This window comes from Trichechus manatus, unplaced genomic scaffold (genome assembly GCF_000243295.1).
Source record: "Trichechus manatus latirostris isolate Lorelei unplaced genomic scaffold, TriManLat1.0 scaffold00145, whole genome shotgun sequence".
NCBI lineage: Eukaryota > Metazoa > Chordata > Mammalia > Sirenia > Trichechidae > Trichechus > Trichechus manatus.
The window spans coordinates 5,087,722-5,108,128 of record NW_004444081.1 but is presented as its reverse complement, the minus strand read 5'-3'; the positions used below and the strand labels follow the sequence as shown (position 1 = coordinate 5,108,128).

The 20,407-nt window shown below is 44.2% G+C and overlaps 1 protein-coding gene across 1 annotated transcript in view; it reads right to left on the bottom strand.

Annotated features, from left to right (window-relative positions):
• LRRC52 (leucine rich repeat containing 52) overlaps positions 1 to 20,092 on the bottom strand; it is a 26,665-nt gene extending 6,573 nt beyond the window's left edge. The window contains exon 1 of the mRNA XM_004385764.1: positions 19,446 to 20,092. Coding sequence (XP_004385821.1) covers positions 19,446 to 20,067 — 622 coding nt within the window. The 5' untranslated portion in view covers positions 20,068 to 20,092. The remainder of the gene's footprint in view (positions 1 to 19,445) is intronic.
• Positions 20,093 to 20,407: the final 315 nt, after the last annotated feature.

Below are 20,407 nucleotides of genomic sequence, written 5' to 3'. Positions count from 1 at the left end.
CTTTATCTTTGGTTTTGGCAAGTTTGATTATAATATGTCTTGGTGACTTTCTTTTGTGATCTACCTCATGTGGGGTTCTATGAGCATCTTGGATAGATATATTGTCATCTTTCACGATATCAGGGACGTTTTCTGCCAGCAAATCTTCAACAATTCTCTGTGTATTTTCTGTCATCCTCCCCTATTCTGGCACTCCAATCACTCGTAGGTTATTCCTCTTGATAGAGTCCCACATAATTCTTAGGGTTTCTTCATTTTTTTAAATCCTTTTATCTGATTTTTCCTGAAATAAGTTGGTGTCAGGTGCTTTATCTTCAGTCTCACTAATTCTCACTTCCACATTGCCTCAATTCTGCTCCTAGTACTTTCTATTGAGTTGTCTAATTCTGAAGTTTTATGGTTAATCTTCTGGATCTCTGATTGCTGTCTCTCTATGGATTCTGGCAGCCTGTTAAATTTGTCATTATGCTCTTCTCTAATCTTTTTAATTTCCTCTATTGTGTGTTCTGCATTTTGCTTAATTTTCTTCCTAATCTCTTGGAGAGTTCTGTATATTATTCTTTTGTATTCTGACTCTGGTAATTGCAAGAAATTTTCCTCCTCTGGAAAATTTCTCGATTCTTTATTTTGGGAGTTTGCTGAAGCCATCATGGACTGCCTCTTCATGTGATTTGATATTGACTGTTGTCTCTGAGCCATCAATAAGTTATTATATTTATTTATTTTATGTTTGCTTACTGTGTCCTAGCTTCTTGTTTTGTTTTGATATGCCCAAATAGGCTGGTCGTGTGAGCTAGTTTGATTATTGGCACCTTTGAAGCTCTAATGTCCTGTCAGCAGGTGGTTAGATCTGTTACTAGGTATGTGAGCTCAGAATTCTGCCCACTCTTCCTGTAGGGTTTCAGCTCAGGTGCCCAGGTAGATAGCCACCAAGTGTGTGGTGCAGGCTCTCACCTACAGTCCTAGACAGGCATGGATGATTGGTGTAGGCAAAGGCATCTGGCTGCAGCAGGGGGACACACTCTGAGCAAGGCAGGGGGTAACGGCTGCCCCTGAGTGTCCAGGAGGAAGGCATGTCCCTCGCACTTCCTCTTCTTTAGCTTGTTAGTGATACATTTCCTTTCTTATTCTTTTATGATGACTTTGGAGATTATACACACATCTTCTAATCATAGAGTGCCTGGTATGTGCCAAGACTATGTAAGGTTCTTTACAAAATTAACCTCTATTCTTGGCCACCCCACAGGGTAGTTTTAAATATTCCTTTGCTACAGAACGAATAAGCTGATGCATTAAACCAAACCAAATCTGTTGCCATCGAGTTGATTCTGACTGATAGCGACCCTGTGAGGACAGAGTAGAACTGCCCCATAGGGTTTCAAAGAAGTGCCTGGTGGATTTGAACCGCCAACCTTTTGGTTAGCAGCCATAGCTCTTCACCACTATGCCACCAGGGTTTCCACTGATGCAATAGTGAGGCTAAATAAGTTGAGCTAGTGGCAAATCTGGGGCAGGCCTCTCGCCTGGGTTCTTCTGACCTGAGTCCATTCACCCATGTGGCTCTCCACAGAGAGCACCGGCTGTGCACACCTTCAGTGCTCTCCCTGGAAGGAATGGCTTTAAACAACTCTTTTCCTGGGGCTTTGTGGATGGACTGCTGGGTTTAAAACCTGCCTCCATTATTTACTGTGTATGTGTTCCAGTGAAAGCTCCTTAACTTCTCTAAATCTGTTTGTAAAATGAAGATGATAATAATAGTCACTTCATAGGTTTTCTGGGTGACTTAAGTGGGAGAAGGCTTGTAAAGTGCTCAGCACAGTGCCTGGTGCAGGGTACACTAAGTGTCAATGCCAGTCATGATGATGTGAGGACATGATTATCTGCATCCTACAGGCCCACCACAACCCAGCCCTGCTCACCAATTCTTCCCTCTCTTGTTTGCTTCATCTCGTTGCCTCTCACACAAGGCTGCCAGGTACAGTTGTGCATACTGTTCACTGCACAACTCCAGGGGGCTCCATTCACATCATCTATAGGTGACTAGGTCCCATGTTGTTCTTCACCCCCAGCCCCACTCCACTGGGCCCAGAGCATTTGCCCCAGTTAAAGTTCCCAGGTACAATTACAGATGTCATTAATGTTTAAGTTCTTCCTGCAAATCGTTGCTAAGGAAGCATAAACCACCTCTTGTTTATTTCATACACAGTATATTGCTCACAGGTAGAAAATCTGTCTGCCCGAACCAGAGGCATGGAGGAGCAAGAGATTCTGTGGCCCAGGACCACACTCATTAGCATGGGAGCCCACGAGGCCTCCGTTTCAGAAAACAGGCTTGAACCCAGAGGTTACAAGAGGGATTGTTACTTTGCTTGGCCTGCAGAAGAGACCACAGTTCCACTGAGGGGTCTACTGCAGGTTCCCAGGGGCTAGTGATTCAGAGCAGCCAAGCCCCATGCAGGCTTCTCTGAGTCCCCTGAGACAACGTTTGCTCAGGAACCTTCTGGGCTGAATGGAAGGGGCAAGCCTCCAGGTGTTGGCAATGTAAGGTGAGAAGATGGAATTTGAAGCCCCCCTCTCTAAACTGCAGCTATCCCTTAGAGAACAAACGTTGGTTTTTATTGCTTAAAGCACTTTGTTATAAAACCTCTACTCCCAACCCCAGGAAAAGGCCTAATTTCCCCATTTCTTCCAGATCCTGCCTAGCTCACCTGAACATCATTAAATGTACAGTGCTTTGTCTTCTTTCTCATTTTTCTTCAGCTAAATTATGCGTTTGTCAAGGAAATGGATTTACCATCTATTCATTTGTCTGCCTCCAACCACTAGGTTATAAACTCCATGAGGACATGGATTTTTCTTTTTGTTCACTATTGTATCTCCAACACCTAGAATGGTGCCTAACATGTATTAGAGCTCAGTGAACACTTGTTGAATGAAATTAAATGTATCTATTATTAATACGTCTTGGGGTCACTGACATCAACACAACACTTGACCACAGGAAAGGGACCACAGGGATATCAGTCCCTGCCTACCCCATAAGAGTTTGAGGGAGGATTCAGTGAACTAAGGAGTATGAAGTCCCCAAGGAAATAGGAGTGAATGGTCTCCAGGACCGGATGGAGGGGCAAGCCTTGAGCTGGGAATGACACCTCCTCTGAGGCTGTAGAGAAGGAAACGAGGGTAAGCACAGACAGGGTTGGAAATGTTGTATGTGTGACATCAAAAGGTAATTGTTATTATTATTTCCCAGTGGACTGAGCACTGTTTGAAAGCTGAGACCCTTTTTGTTTAATTTTATATCCCCAATGCCTAGCATACAGTAGATGCTCAATAAAAGTCTGTTGCATGCATCCATGAATGATTATTGGTCTCATCTCACACATGGTTCTTAAACTCTTGTGTCTTTGGCCTTGCCATTTCGGACAGGTTCCATTATGGATTGAATTGTGTCTCCCCAAAATGTGTCAACTTAGCTAGTTCATGATTTCCAGTATCGTGTGATTGTCCACTATTTTGCCATCTGATGGGGTTTTCCTATGTGTTGTAAATCCTGCCTATATGACGTTAATGAGGTGGGATTAGCGGCAGTTATGTTAATGAGGCAGAACTCAATCTACAAGATTAGATTGTGTTTTAAGTCAATCTCTTCTGAGATAGAGAGAAGTGAGCAGAGAGACAGGGGGACCTCATACCACCAAGAAAGTAAAGCCAGGAGCGCGTGTCCTTTGGACCCGAGGTGCCTGTGCTTAAAAGCTCCTAGACCAGGGGAAAACTGATGACGTGAACCTTCCTCCAGAGCCAACAGAGAGAGAAAGCCTTCCCCTGGAGCTGACACCCTGAATTTGGACTTCTAACCTCCTAGACTGTGAGAGAATAAATTTCTCTTTGTTAAAGCCATCCACTTGTGGTATTTCTGTTACAGCAGCACTAGATAACTAAGACAGGTTCCAAATTGGAATTTGAAGGAATTACTGTTATATTCTGTTGTACTATGGGTGGCCAGAGGAGCTGACTCCCTAGAAGGGAACCTAGAACAGGCAGCGTAGCAGCCCGACAACACCAAAACCAGCTGGCCCTCAGAGCTCCCTTCTCAGATCCTCATGCATGTCCCGTGAGCATTTCTAGTCCTGGTACTGGCTTCTATCTTTGCCTGCCTAGAGCTCCTTTCCCTCATCACCCAGCTGTGTTACCTTGATGGCATAAACCAGGATTCAGCAAACTAACCTGAGGGCCAAATCCAACCCTTTGCCTGTTTTTGTAAATAAAGCTTTATTGGAAAACAGCCATGCCCATTTGTTTCTATATTTTCTATGGCTGTTTTCATGCTACAAATGGTAGAACTGAGTGGTTGTGACACACATCATATGGCCATAAATCCTAAAATATTGACTGTCTGACCTTTTACAGAACAAATATGCTGACCCCTGGTGTAAACCATCCCAGGCAGCTTGAAACCTTACAGATTTGGGTGATTAGGACTGGAAAACAGAGTTCTTATCTAGTACTCGCAATTTCCTCCCCCTCCCCCCGCCTGGCAGAGTCCATATTTTCCTAAAACTTAAATGTGACGCATAGACTCAAGGAACATTGTAGAAGACACCTTTAAGTTCAGCAAGTTCGACCTGATTTTAAGGTGCTTTAAAGGTGTTTTAGGCTACAGGCCTGGTCTTTTGCATAAGTGGTTGCATGTGGGCATGATTTAGAGGCAGAAATCTCCTTTTCCTCGCAAGACCTTCTCATGTGCTCTTCAGTATGCAGAATTCTGTCAGCAGGAGATAAAACCTTTCATTTCACCAATAAAATAGGGCTAAAAGGATAAAGACTTCTGGAAGAAAAGGAAATGACTTAAGTCATACCAAGGGCTAAACTTTTGCCATCACTTTTCTTGAGTAGGTTTTGACTGGCGAAGGGGAGCCAGGTACACAAAAGGTGTGAGAGATGATACTAGGTGGTTCTTGGAAGCTGAAGACAAACTGTAGCTTCTTTTCAATTTAGACCTGCAAGGGCAGGCCGTGCTTAATAACTATCATCTGCTCAGAAGAATCCAGATACTGGATGGTTGTTTCTCTCATGGAAAACAAGCAATTTAGAAAAGCTCAGTAGCTTTTCTCAATTTAGAAAAAATCATTTACCAGTTATGGATTAAATTGTGGCCCCCCCTAAAGTATGTGTTGCAAATCCTAACCCCTATACCTGTGGATGTAAACCCATTTGGGAATAGGACTTTCTTAGTTATGTTAATGAGGCCATAATTAGGATAGGGTGTGTCTTAAGCCAATCACTTTTGAGATCTAAAAAGAGCAGATTAGGCACAGAGAGGAGGAAGCACAGATTGGGGAAGATAGATGCCCGACCACGTGAAGGTTGCCAAGGAAGCAAGGAATAGAAGCTGAAAAGAGACAAGGACCTTCCCCTAGAGTCAACAGAGAGTGTCTTCCCCTAGATCCGGTGCCCTGAATTCATATCTCTAGCCTCCTAAAGTGTGAGAAAATAAATTTCTGTTTGTTAAAGACAGCCACTTGTGGTATTTCTGTTACAACAGCACGAGATAACTAAGCCAGGGAGGTGTCCTTACTTCCTCTCTAACTTTCCATATTCAATCCATTAGTTTTACCTTCAAAATACATCCTGCTTCTTACCTCTTTCCATCCCCTGGACCATTACCCTGGTCCAAGCCACCAGCCTCCCTCACCTGAACTGTGATCACCCCCTAACTGTGTCCCTGGTTTGCCCCACAGTCTCTTCTCCATATAGCAGCCAGAGTGATCTGTAAGTCATAAATCATGTCACCCCCCTACTTGAAACCCTCCCATGACCTCCCATCACACAGAATAAAATCAAAAGCCTCTTCATGGCCTATAGAGCCTGATATGATCTGGCCTCTGGCTAAGTTTCTTGTTTCTTGCCTTTCTCCCCTTTCGTTATTCTGCTCCAGCCACGCTCACCTTCTAAGACATCAATCTCATTCCACCTCAAGGCCTTTGCATCTGCACTTCTCTCTGCCTGGAAAGACCCTGCCCCATGTTTCCACAGCTTCTCGCCACACTTCACTCAGTTCTTTGCTCAAATGTTGCCTCTTAGGCCCACACTACCTAAAGTATCTGCTGCTGCCCTCAATCATTACACTCTTCCCCTCTGCTGCCTTGTTTTCCTTTCTAGTAGTAGTATTTCTTGACATCAAGGCATATATATTTTTTGTTGCTGTCTTCCCTCCCCCCACCCCACTAGAATGTACACTCCATGAAAGCACATCTGTTTCTTTCACAGGCCCTGGCACCCAGTAGGGGCTCAGTGATTACCAGTGGAACAAATGCACTTGGGTACCGGGCTGGGGTCCCGATCCCCTGTGAATGTCAAATAGTGATATCAACATCTGTACCTCACCTCAGCCAAATGTGGCCAAGGAACCTTGGCTGTTAGAAGAAAATACATTGAAAATTGCAAGGATTTATCTAACATGACTTTAATTCTAGCCTTAACTATATTTCACTTGGATGAATCAGATCTATCAGTTATTTCTTTATTTGAGTTGAGGGGAAGGCAAAATCTACCACTGTTCTGATTAAAAAAAAGATGTGGAGTATCTGTATGGGCCAGGCATCAGGCTAGGGACTTTTTATATAATGTCATTTTAAAAGCTTAAAAAATATTCCTCCCAGGATTGCTGGGGGCCCTCAAGTTGGGGTTCCCGTGGACGATGCACCCAAGCAGAAAGGCAGCATCACAGCACTCTTCACCCATTTGTTTCTGTAAACCCACACCACTCTCCCCATTCTGTGTACCCCACGTGATGCTCAGATCACTACCAGGCACCTGGGCTCATCCCTTCCTTTAAGAATTGTAACAACAATGGTAACTAACATTAGTTGAGTGCTTACTGTGTGCAGTTCTAAAATCTTTATGTGGGTTATTTCATTTAACTATCACGACTCAAAGAAATAGGTATGATTTTATTTCCATTTTACAGTTGAGGGACCCAAGTCACACGGAGATTACGTTGCCCGAGGTCATGCAGTTGGCAAGTGACAGAGGCAGGATTAAACACCAAGCAGCCTGGCTCCAGAACCTATCTTAGTTTTGCTTTCTCAACTGGGATGTGAGGATGTCTAGAACAAAGGGGTATTTTGTAATCACCTCATAGGGTTGGTGTTAAGGAGGCATTATAGAAAACATCCTGTGAGACCGTGTGCTTTTATAGCCTTAAATTCACTGCCTTTTATCTCAGGGAGCCCTGGTGGTGCAGGTTAAAGTGCTCAGCTGCTAACCTGAGGTCAGCAGTTTGAACTCACGGGAGAAAGACATGGCAGTCTACTTCCATAAAGGTTACAGCCTTGGAAATCCTACGGGGCAGTTCTACACTGTCCTATAGGGTAGCTGTGAGTTGGAATTGACTTGATGGTAGTGGGTTTGGTTTTGGTTTTGGCCTTTTATCTCACCGGAAGGAAAATAGAGGCTCTTACTGATGGGCCCCTTGATTCCCTTGTCCCCATCTCCTCACACTCATCCCTGTCTGTGTCTACCCTCATTTCCTTCTCTGCAGTCTTAGAGGAGGTATGCCTTTCCCAGTTCAAGGTTTACCCCTCCATTTGGTCCTGGAGGCCATCTGCTCCTGTCTCCTGAGGAACTTCACCCCACTGGTTATTCCTCATCTCCCTTGTATCTTTGCCCTTTCTTTCTGCATTGACTCCTTCCCATCAGCAGATATACACATGCTTGGGCCTCTTCTGAAATTATCCTTCCTCTTTGCATGCTTCGCCTCTAACCATCATCGTCTCCTTAGTCCACAGCCAAGCCTCCTAGAAGAGTAGCTTGCGTTGTTTTCTCTACTCCCTCTGCTTCTGGCTGTTCTGTCCATAACCCACCACTGAACTGCCTTCACCCACACCAGCAGGGACCATGGTAGCTAAATCTGATGGACACTTTTCAGTCTTTATCTGACCTGCTCCCACCTTTTGGAACTCTTTCCTCTCTTGGCTTCCATGAATCTACCCTTTTCTAATTTTCTTTCTCCTCTTTGGCTGCTCCTGCCCAGTGTACTTCATGGATTGCTCTTCCTTACTTGACCTGTCACTATGTTGGCATTCCCCAAAGCTTCAGTCCTTGGCCCTATTATCTTTTCATTCTAAACACTTTCCCTGGCTGATTTCATCTATTGTTTCGTTTCAGTGGTCACCAGTGAGTTGATGATTTACAAATCATTCCCTCTTCTCAATTCTGAGTTTCAGAGCAGAACGCCCAAATGTTTACTGCCATTTACCTGGTCACTGGGATCCCCCACTCAACAAGCTCAGGACGGGGCTTGGCTTCTCCCTTAACCTCCTCACTATCCCTCCTCCGAGAGCGTCTATCTGATAACAGCCCCACAGGCACTCAAGCCAAAGCCTTGGGAATTGTCCTTAATTTCCTCCTTTCCTTTATTTTCCACATTTCGTTAATTTATTCAGTAAGTATTTATTGAGCCTTTTCTCTGTATGAAGATCCAGACAGGCTCTTTTGCTGTCATCGAGCTTCCAGTCTATCAGGGAAGACAAACGTTAAATTAATACAAATTAATTACTTAGAGTTGTGCCAAAAGCTATGAAGGGAAGTACAGGGGACCATGAGATGTCTACTCCGGTCCCAAGTCCTGTTGAGTCTACCTTCTAACTGGTGTCTTCTGACCTGCCCACACCTCTCCATCCTCACTGCTCCCCTGGATGTTTCCTGGAGCCACCAGAACTGCCTCCAGATTTGCCTGACTCTCAAACCTTCTTCAGCATGCATCCCTATGATCTAAATGCTCAGACCAAACACACTTTAGAAGGATATTGGTGGTTCAGTGGTAGAATTATCACCTTTTATGTGGGAGACCCAGGTTTGATTCCTGGCCAATGCACAGCCACCACCTGTCTGTCAGTAGAGACTTGCACGTTGCTATGATGCTGATTGGAGCCCTGGTGGCACAGTGGTTAAGAGCTCAGCTGCTAACCAAAAGGTCAGCAGTTTGAATCCACCACAGCTCCTTGGAAACCCTATTGGGCAGTTCTACTCTCTCCTATAGGGTTGCTATGAGTCGGAAATGACTTAACGGCAACGGGTTTTATGCTGCTGAACAGGTTTCAGCAGAGCTTCCAGACTAAAATGTACTAGGAAGAAGGCCTGGCAATCTACTTCTAAAAATCAGCCAATAAAAACCCTGTGGATCACAGTGGTCCTATCACATTGTGCATGGGGTCACCATGAGTTGTAGGCTGACTCTTCAGCAGCTGACAACAACAACAACAACGAAACCCTTTAGGGGCTTATCATTGCCCTCAGGACATGTTTTATGTTCCTCAGAAAAACATCCACGGCCCTTATGGCTGGACCCCTATTTCTCTTCCTAGTTGCACCCACTGTCTGCCAGACTGCTTCCAGGTTGGGGAGCTATTATGGATTGAATTGTGTCCCCCAAAAATATGTGTCAACTTGGCTAGGCCATGATTCCCAGTATCGTGTGATTGTCCACAATTTTGTCACCTGATGTGATTTAACTACGTGTTGTAAATCCTACTTCTATGATGTTAAAGAAGCAAGATTAGAGGCAGTTATATTAATGAGGTAAGACTCAATCTACAAGATTAGGTTGTATCTTGAGTCAGTCTCGTTTGAGATATAAAAGAGAGAAGTGAGCAGAGAGACGGGGGTACTTCCTATCACCAAGAACGAAGAACCAGGAGGAGAGCGTGTACTTTGGATCCGGGGTCCCTGCGCTGAGGAGCTCCTAGACAAGGGGAAGATTGATGACAAGGACTTTCCCCCAGAGCCAACAGAGAGAAAAAGCCTTCCCCTGGAGCTGGTGCCCTGAATTTGGACTTCTATCCTTCTAGACTGTGAGAGAATAAATTTCTCTTTGTTAAAGCCATTCACTTGTGGTATTTCTGTTATAGCAGCACTTGATAAATAAGACAGAGCTCTTCAGCCCTAGAACCAGGAAACCAATGTTGGCTGCTTTGAGCAGCTTTGCATTGTCGCCTTCCAGAGGCCTGGGTGATGTAGGGTGACTAAGAGGCCGTGCATAGAGACTCGGCATTTCTGAGCTCAAGGCAACCATAGGTCTCCTAGTCTCAGGGATCCCAACTGGGCTGATTTAGGGAGTGTCGGAATCACCTGGGGATTCTATCTAAACCACGCAGGCTTGCCACCTCTGTCTCTTTTCAGACTCCCTTATATGGTTTAGGGATCACTAGCCTAATCTTGTTCCCCTCAGCCCCCTCATTGCCCTCGTGAGGCTGCTCCTCCAGCTTTCTGCAGGAACAGCTGCAAGGCCAGAGTATGTGCGAGTTACAAGGTAGGAGAGCCATACTGGCAGAGCAGATGACTGTCTGCTGTCCAGCCGTTTCTCTTTTTTTTGCTTCTGGTCTCTATTGCAATTTTCCTGATGGAGAAAAGGGTTAGTGTCAATAGTGGAATGGAGCGAGGATCTGAACTTATTCTGGAAATCTAAGTTTTGGCACAGTTGTGAATGACTTTGTACATGGTGGGTTGAAATGGGGCCATTATCCTATTATGGCAGCCTTGAATACAGGGTGAAATAGCCTTGGAATTAAACTAAGATGTTCTCTGCTCAAAATGCCCTCAAAATGACTTGAAGCTAAAGCAGCACATGACCAAACCCACCTGCTCTCTGCAGATGTCTGAGTGGCTTTGTTTACCTGCCTCTGCAGCACCCTTGCCTAGATTCCTCTTTGGTTTGTGTGTCCCACTCTTGGCCTAAATCAGGACCATCTAAGGACTGTAAGAGCTGACACAGAGGGGCCCTTGTCCTCAAACTGTCCCCACTCCTACTCCTGGTAGCCTGGTCACTTTCTAAATTTTCACTGTTTCCTTCTTTATGGTTAGTAGATTGTTCCCTTTCAACTTGCATATGCCTCTTAAGGGAGACATATTAAACCATTATTAGTTATGGACATGTCAGTGCCAATCAATTTATTCACCAATTGGAGCAGCCATTGCAAGTTCAAAACACAGGCCACCGTCATAGAGTTTCTCAGAATGTGGCTGAAAAACCATCTGCAGCAGGAGACCACTGAATAGGACTCTCTGGACATGGGGCCTGGGTTCTTGCGCTCATTAAAGTTCGAGAATCATTGTTTAGCAGGCCAGGTCTGGGTGGAAAGTCTGGGGCACTAAGTCCTTTGGGGGTAAAGGCATTATTCTAGTCAGATGTTATTGTTGTTAGCTACTGGGGAGTCAGCCCCCAACTCATGGCGACCCCATGCACAGTGGAATGAAATGCTGCCTGGTCCTGCGCCATCCCCATGATCAGTTGTGGATCAGACTGTTGCGATCCACAGGGTTTTCATAGACTGAACTTCAGAAGTAGATTGCCAAGCCATTCTTCTAGTCTGTCTTAGGAAGCTCCTCTGAAACCTGTTCACATTCATAGCAACACTCAAGCCTTCGCTGACAGACAGGTGGTTACTGTGCATGAGGTTTGTTGTCTGGGAATCAAACCCTGGTCTCCTGCATGGAAGGTGATATTTCTACCACTGAACTACTAATGCCCCCTTCTAGTCAAACAGAGGGTGCTTAAGACAGGAGATTGGAGAGTGCAAGACTCAGAGGCTGTCTGCTTTGTAATTATACTTCCTAAATATGTGCCCCTACCTCTTATCACTAGGAACACCTCCACCTCAGCATTTACTCATCATGTGCTTACTCACTGGGATCCTGTCTGCTAACCACTGCTCTCTTCTTACTTCATATAAGTGTGTCTTGTTCTATTTAGGTCTGTAGACTGCCAGCTAGAAGGAGCATTAACCCATTGCCATCGAGTCAATTCTGACTCATAGTGACCCTTTAGGACAGAGTAGAACTGCCCCATAGGGTTTCCAAGGAGTGGCTGGTGAATTCGAACTGCTCACTTTTTGGTTAGCAGCCAAACTCTTAACCATTGCACCAGAGAGGGTCTAATCCAACTCTCTTATTTTAAAGATAAGAAAAGTAAGACCCAGAGAGGGAAAGTGACTTGCCCAGCCTCACAAAGTGGCATTGCTGTGGCCAGAGCAGGTCTTCCTGGATCTCAACTTTATTTTCTGCTTTTTGTGTCTCTAAATTGTATTATCAGACGGGATACGGCTTCTGCCTCTGTGAAAAAACCACTCCAGCATTTTAACACAATTTTGAGCATATAATAAGCACACAATAAATATGTCAGAGTCGAATTGCTTGTGATGTGTCTGATAGTAAGGAAATATGGAATTGGGAAGGAACATCGAACTTGGATGTCAGGAGATCTCTGGGCAGGATTGGCTCTACAGCCACCTAGCTGTGAGGGGGCTGGATTCTAAAGTTCCAGTTTAAGCATCCCAAGTAAATGCAGTGACCGCTAGCCTTGTGTGTAGCTATTTAAATTTAAATGAACTGAAATTAAACTAATTTAAAATTCAGTTCCTCAGTTGTACTAGCCAAATTTCAAGAGCTCAAGAGCCATATGTGGCTAGGAGCTACCATATTGGACATGCAGATAGAGCCTGTTTCCTTCATTGCAGTAAATTCTGTTGGACAGCACTGGACCAGACTTTGGGGGTGGAAGGGCAGGCGATATCAGAGACCAGGTTCTTCATGTCCAGGAGCTTAGAAGTGAGTGAGTTTTTGAGAGCATCTGAGAGACATTCTACCGTCCTGCTAGGGAACAACAAATACCATGTGAAGAGTTCGATTGCTACTATCACCTTCAAATAGCATTAATGATTGGAAAATTACAGTCTGGCCGGGAATAATCCTCCTTCTCGCTCACCTGGGCCAAAAAGGAAATGGAATTTGTGGATGTTTTAACTCTGTGTTGATCAGGGCTCACTAGAGCACCCTGGCAACTGGCACATTACAACACACCCTTTTCTGCAGTAATTTTTTTTTGCTTGGAAACTGAATATGAGAACTGTTTGAGGACTGAATAATTTTCAGTGCATCTGGTGAGTATGTCATTAGAGGGTATCTTTTGATTAGGATTTCCTTTGATAATAGCACTAAATCTTTTGCCAATTTGGGCACTTTTGATATTCCTAGTCAGTGTAGCCTTAAGGTGAATGAAGCCCACTGCCCCCTCTGCAGCCCGTTTGTAGGGTGACCTTAGCCAAACTGTGGCATTAGGGAGGGCATATAACTGCCCTCATGTCTCTTCTTTTAATGTCTCTCCACTTCCTTCCCAGACCTCTGCTTCCTTCAAGGTTCCTCACTGTTGCAGAATTAATCTTAGCTTATTGACTTTACCACAAATATACTTCTCTGTTATGAGCTGATAAAGGCTTAGGGGTACTTGCATTATTCTTCCCAGAATAATTTTCTTTTTAATTTTTGTAGGGTCCTCTTTAAGACCAGAATACCTCTTGGGGCTCAAAGGGGTGAATTTCTAATGGCTAATTTCTGCTCTGTGGTAGGCAGTAGACAGGGAGATGTTGGAACAAAGGTTTTGCCCAATGTTCTTCAAGTCACAAAATCACCATGTAGGTGACTTTTTTCCCCCCAAGTCCATATCTGCCCCACAATTGGACTGACCTCCTTGCCCTCATCCCTCGGACTGCTAGAAAGCTGTCTCCATGTCTACACTTGCCTCTGGAAGTAAGACTTGTCTTGTCCTTAGGCAGAGCTTCAGTCTCAAGTCACTTCAGGTGACTCAGGAACTGCCAACCCTGATGCTGCTGGTCCAGCCCTGAGTGTCATGGCCCAGGGTGAGACCAGACCTTGGTTTGGGTCTCTCGTCTTATTTTCCAGAGTCTGAACCCCTGTGTTCATAACATGTCTAGTACCTGACTCCCTCTAGACTTTGCCTTGCCACATTTTCTTGAAGATTGGAATCCTAGGATCTGCTGCCCGCCCTCCCAACATCCTATCTACATTCCCGCCTGTGTCTCCATAGTCATGTCTCCTAGACAGAGTGCAGTGTCCTCTAATACCATGTGTGCCGAGCCTTCTTGAAGTCCACTGCTTGTCCAGGTGATCACCTGACTGATGTCTGCTACTCTACTCTCTTAATCTTTTATTTTGCTTTAGGTGAAAGTTTAAAGTTTACAGAGCAACTTAGTTTCTCATTCAAAAATTTATATACAAATTGTTTCATGACATTGGTTGCAATCCCTGCAATGGGTCAGCACTTTCCCCCTTTCCACTTTGGGTTCCTTGTTTCCATTTGTACAGTTTTCCTGTCCCTTCTGCCTTTTGTCTTTGCTTTTGGGCAGATGCTGCCCATTTGGTCTCGTATACTTGACGGAATAAAGAAGCGCATTCCTCACATGTTATTGTTTGTTTTATAGGCCTGTCTAATCTTTGGCTGAAAGATGGACTTCAGGAGTGACTTCAGTTGTGAGTTAGAAAGGTGTCAGGGGCCATAGTCTTGGGAGTTCCTCCAGTCTCTGTCAGACCAGTAAATCTGGTCTTTTTTGTGAATTTGAATTTTGTTCTATATTTTTCTCCTACTCCGTCTGGGACCCTCTGTTGTGATCCCTGTCAGAGCAGTCAGCGGTGGTAGCCAGGCACCATCTAGTTCTTCTGGGCTCCGGCTGGTGGAAGCTGTGGTTCATGTGGTCGATTAGTCCTTTGGACTAATATTTTCCTTATGTCTTTAGTTTTCTTCATTCTCCTTTGCTTCGGATGGAATGGGACAAATAGATGTATCTTAGATGGCTGCTCACAAGCTTTTAAGACCCAGAAGCTACTCACCAAAGTTGGATGTAGAACATTTCCTTTATGAACTATGTTATGCCAATTGATCTAGAAATCCCCTGAGACCATGGTCCCCAGCCCTCAGTCCCAGTAACTCGGTCCCTCAAGGTGTTTGGATGTGTCTAGGAAGCTTCTATGACTATGCCCCCTTTGGGCTCTATTATATATATGAATATACATGCTGTATGTACAAATATATATGTAAAAATACCCACAGTCTAACCTTATATGTACGTGGGTATACTCTTATACGTCCTCCTTCCCCATGCAGCGTACGTATCTGCCTATGTATCTACTTGTAAGTTATTATTTGTTTTTATTGTTATTTATAGGATGGTATATGCTGTAGTATTTACTGTGGTTGTGTGTCTCTCTCTCTCTTTTTCCTTTCCTGTTCCTCTAAGAGTCTTCCTTTGCCTTGGTAAAGTTGTGCTGACTTCTCCTACATTGTGCATTGTCTTTCCCTTCACCATAGTTGACACTAGCCTACTACCTAGTTAGTGATTTCCCCTTGCCACGCCTCCTCTCCCTCGTAACCAACAAAGATTGTTTCTTTCTGTGTGTAAACCTTTTCTTGGGTATTTATAATAGAGGTCTCACACAATATTTGTCCTTTTGTAATTGACTTATTTCACTCATAATGCCCTCCGGATTCATCCATGTTGTGAGATGTTTTGCAGATTCATCATTATTCTTTATTGTTGCATAGTATTCCTCTCACTCTTCCTTACATCTACCAACCAACCTACCATTTGTTTACTGAGTGTTTACGGTGAGCCAGGCTTGATGCTAATGGCAATCATATATGTCCTCATTTCATCCTTACAAGAGCCCTAGGTTGGTTCTATTATTATTACTGTTTTAAAGATGAGGAAATTGGAGATCAGGGAGGTTAGGTAATTTGTCTGATGTCTACAGATAATAAGTGGCTGGGCTAGGGTTATAATCCAGGTCTGTTTCACTCTGGAATCTGAGCTGTTAACATTGGGCTTTATTGCCAGCATGGTGGCTGTCCTTCATCACCTGTAGCTGAGGCTGTGCCAACTGCCTGTTCTATTTCAATAGGCCCGTCCTGCCCTCTTTTGTCCTGTCCCATCCTGTGGGCTTTGTTCTGCTGAATCTGACTGGACCATGGGAGACATATGGCGCAGATGACCTAGAACCACACGAGTCTTCATACACAGCCCCAGGCTTCTTGGTTAGTTACCTCCATGAGCACTTGTTTGGCACATAGTAGACACTCAATAAATATTTAAATGAATTAACAGATAAACTGAAGGGTAACATGGAAGTTCCTTACTTCACTGCTTCACTTTTAAAGGGATGTACACTGGCATCCTGCTGTAATACTGACCTTAATACTATAACACAGGTAGAATTTCCCAATACGGAGGTCCTGTTCCTCCCTCTCTAAACTGAACTTATCTTTAAACTGGATTCTGCTTTATAAAAAACCAGGTTACTCAGCTTGTTTCATAGAAATTCTTCCTATATCCTGAAATGTGGGCACATGAGGAGAGATCTGTTGACTCTATTCTAGAACATGCCAAAGACCACCATTTTGATTGCAAATGTGGTTTAAATAGATAGGCTTAAGACTAAAGAGTTCACCAAGAACGTTTGTCAATAATGAAGTCACCCAACAGAGAAAATGAATCATCACACGATAATCACATGAAATAAATATCTTCTCTTATGCTGAGGTCTGGCTAAAGGGCAAGAGAAGCATATAATGAATTTTACTGTGTGTATGTGTGTGTTCAACTTTATGTGTGTATGAAGTCTGTGCATGGGTACATGTGTATCTTGTGTGTGCATTTATGTATGTATGTGTGTTGTATGTATTTGTGTATATATAAATATGTGGCTGGGTAGATATGTGAGTAGGTGTGTATGTATGTATGATGTGTATGTATGAGGATATCTTTGTATTTATTTATGCATGTGTTCATACGTATGTGTGTATGTGTGTTTGCATGAATGTGGTTGTGTGTATAGTAGTAGAGAAACAGACTGAAGTTAGAATTATCCTTTTGGAGTTTGGGCGGATTGGGGTGAAACTTGGGTTTGCAAGGGAAGTGTAGTTACAGATAAGTCATATTATAAGCATATAGCTATATCATCGAAACTTCAAGTTTATCTCCTACCTGGCTACAATTTGGAATTCACCCAAGATTATTTCCATTGGCTAATAAGCCCTAGACATCATAAATTCATTATGATATGCCTAATCTAACTTTAAGGGTAATAGTAATTGCGTGATTCAGGGATTTAAGAGATAGTGTGTCTCATGAAAAATGAACTGAATTTGGAATCAGGAGGTTCAAATCATTTTATTGCCATTTACTAGCTGTATGATTTTGGGCATATCTCATCCTATTTTCCCATCTATAGGATAGGGTTAAAAATACCAATCTGAGACTCATCCAGAGGCCTAGGGCACAAAATGTAATGGTTGGCATGATACTCACAGTAAAGAAAATATGACCCATGTGTGAAAACACATAACCAGTTGCAAAGCTCTATTCAAATATGAATTATTCTTATGTTTGACCTTGGGCTAACTCCTGTTTTTAAGAGATAATAATAAAAACCCAGAGCATTAAGTGGCCTGAGGGTTCCTTTGGGACACCATACAGAGGAGGATTAGCAGATTATCGGTTGTGGGCATGGGGGTTCCCACTGGCCAGTGGATGAAATCTTTGTCTACCCCAAAAGAAGTACACTTCATTCATGAGGAGTTTATGAGATTGACAAGATAGATACCTCCTCTTGTCTTTAAAAACATGCGATGAAACCAACCTGGTTTGTAATCCTATTCAATCCTGAACTGAATTGAAGAGTCAGAGAGTCCACAGTAACCACCCTGAACACTCTGAGAAGGCACAGAGATTTGATTAAGGGAGATTAGGTGGGAGGTGAAGTGGTAGGTGTAGGGACTGGGGTAGAAGCCAGGCTACTTGGCCCTTTTTAGTAGACTAGGAGGTCCCCAGGCAACCTGATGGGCTCTGCGCAGGGGAAATGTGCATGTAAGGTGGGGAGGGGCAAGAGATGACCACGCTCTTACATGAACATCCATGGTTGGGGAAGAATCCCTGTTAGGAACAACATTTAATGCATTTGAAAGATTCATATTTAGCTTTTCTCTCTTCAGTTTCTCTTTAGAACACTCTCTAAAGAGCGTTCTATATACAAACTATCATGGCACCAGTCATTGAAAAAAGTGGAAGACATTTTAGGCTTTTAGAGAAGGTGATGTAGAGAAGCAAGACACCCTACCCAAGATAACTGCGCCTGTATTCTTTTGTGATTAGTACTGTGAAGAAGATAGTCAGACCAAGTTAATTCCTTTTGGTTTATTCCAACAACTCAATACCTAGCAGCAGAGCCAGGTGCCTAGGGCACAACATTTAAGGGGGCACCCACTCTCAGTGCCTCCTTAAATTTTGCCTCCTAGGCGCCTCGCTTGCCTCACCCTAGTCCAGGGCCTGTCTGGTAGACATTTTATGTGACATACCCACTGGAAGGCCAGAAGGGCACACTGTACTTGCTCTCACTACTCAGTTCCCTTTCCCCCAGTTCCCCTTTAACATCTGTCACCGTGGCCAAGAACTTTTCTAGGATATTCCCACATGGACAGGACTTCACAGTAGAAGCTTCAGCAGCACTTCTGTGAAGCTGGATCCATGAAAACATTTCAAAGGCAAAAACCCAGGGAAGGGAGAGAAGACATAGTTTTGAAAGAGTTTGATTTTCTACCCAAAGTTCAATTTTGCCGGATAACATCAGTGGCTCCAGCCTTTCTGTGTGGAGTTATTTCTCATTTCTGTAAAGCTCCGATTTTCCTGGGTGGAAGGTGCTATTGGTGGAAGTGGGAGAATGGGAGGATGCAGATAGAACAGTAATGTCCTTGAAAAGAGAGAATGAGCCACTAGGGTATCCTAGGAACCATGACAGAGGGGTTGGGGACAGTGGATAGAGTGGCAGCAGCTGGCTTGGAAATCTACCAGGTAAGACTTGGGAATATTCCTGTAGGACTGGAATCTCCCTGCCCTACATAGTGAATACGGTTGACGCATTGTCCACAGATTCATGCCATTCTCTCCTTCCTTATGAGTTTAGCATCTTGAAAACAAAGCAACTATCAAAGGCTTTTCTTCTCCCTTCTTCTCTTCTCTCCCTTTCATTGTCCAGGTAGCTCATATGCCCCTCCTTTCATCCCTATTGAATTTTTCCTTCTAGACATCATATGCCTATTGGACTCTCTACTGCCTATGAATGACTGAACTTACTTTTAGATCCCTGAAAAATGCAGTCACGAAATTAAGCAGATTAACATAGTTTATCAATGAAATATAGTGTCCTTCTATTACTTTGTTATTTTGCAATTATAATACTTTATCATTTCCACACACATTTTATTTGACACAGTTCTTTTTGTTAGGTATTGTTATTATCCCCACTTTATGGATCAGAGGCTCAGAGAAATTGTGACTGTAATAAGGATAGCCAACCAGTAAGTGCTGAGTGTGGGACCAGAACTCAGCCCTTTGGATTCCTATTCCAGAGCTCTTTCTGCTGAGCCTTATTGCCCCTCCAGCCAACCCAAAGATGGGCCCCTGCAGAGCAGCAAGAATGCTTTCAATCAGCTTAACCCAGATTTTTCTTCTATCCTGACCCATCTTTTGACTTCACCTTTTCTGAAACCAATTCCTCCTGTTCCATCACATCCTCTTCCCCACACCCAATCAAGCCCTCACCTGGTTGGTCCAGATGGGACATTATTAAGTAGATGCTGAAGTCCAGAAAAGAGCAGTTGCAATTCCAGGGATTTCCACTCAGATACAGGGTCCTTAGTGTTGTCAGGTGATGAAAAGCACCATGGTCCAAGATCTGCAAGCCGGTATTTCTGAGGTCCAGGTACCTTAAAGAGCTGGTGTTGGCAAAGGTGTGCTTGTGAAGAAACGACAGGTGAGGGTTGTTGGAGATGTTCAGCTGCACCAGGTTGCTGAGCACGGAGAAACTGTATGGGGAGATCAAAGTTAGGTTGTTGAAGCTGAGATCAAGGTAGACGAGTTTGAAGACCCCGATGAAGGTATAATCCATCACCTCGTGAATCAGGTTGTTCTGACAGTCCAAGTAAACAAGGTCACTGAGGAGCCCTAGATTCATGGCTGGCAAATAGGTGATTCTGTTATTGTCCAGGTACAGCCTCCGAGTGTTCAGGGGTATGTCAGAGGGGTATTCAGTTAACTGCCTTCCTGTGCAAATCACTTCTTGGCTTTGACACAGACAATTATTTGGGCACTTTGACCCTGATACCAGCCCCATTCCAAAGGAAAAGAGTAACCACCTGGGCCCAGGGCCTGAAGCACGGGACATAGTAAGAAGCCGAGACTACCCTCCTGCCACCTTCCTGCGGGCGGGCGCCGTCCCTCTGATCAGAAGCCTGGCGAGGGGGCAGGGCGGGCGAAGGGAGCTGGAAAGAACTGTAGCACTCTAGCTTTGTGCAAAGCAATTTTCCATTACAGGAGAACCGAACAGAAGTTGAAACGCGAGGCCCAGTGCTCCGCCGCCAGGCTTGGTGGCTCTGCCGATTGCTCACTCCCAGACTGCTGCTGGAAGCTTGCCCACTTGGCAGCTTTGAAAGGACTCACCCTTTCCCCGTGTTGCTAGTGAAGGGGAGCCAGGGGAGAGCCACATGACAATGAGGTTGCCAGTT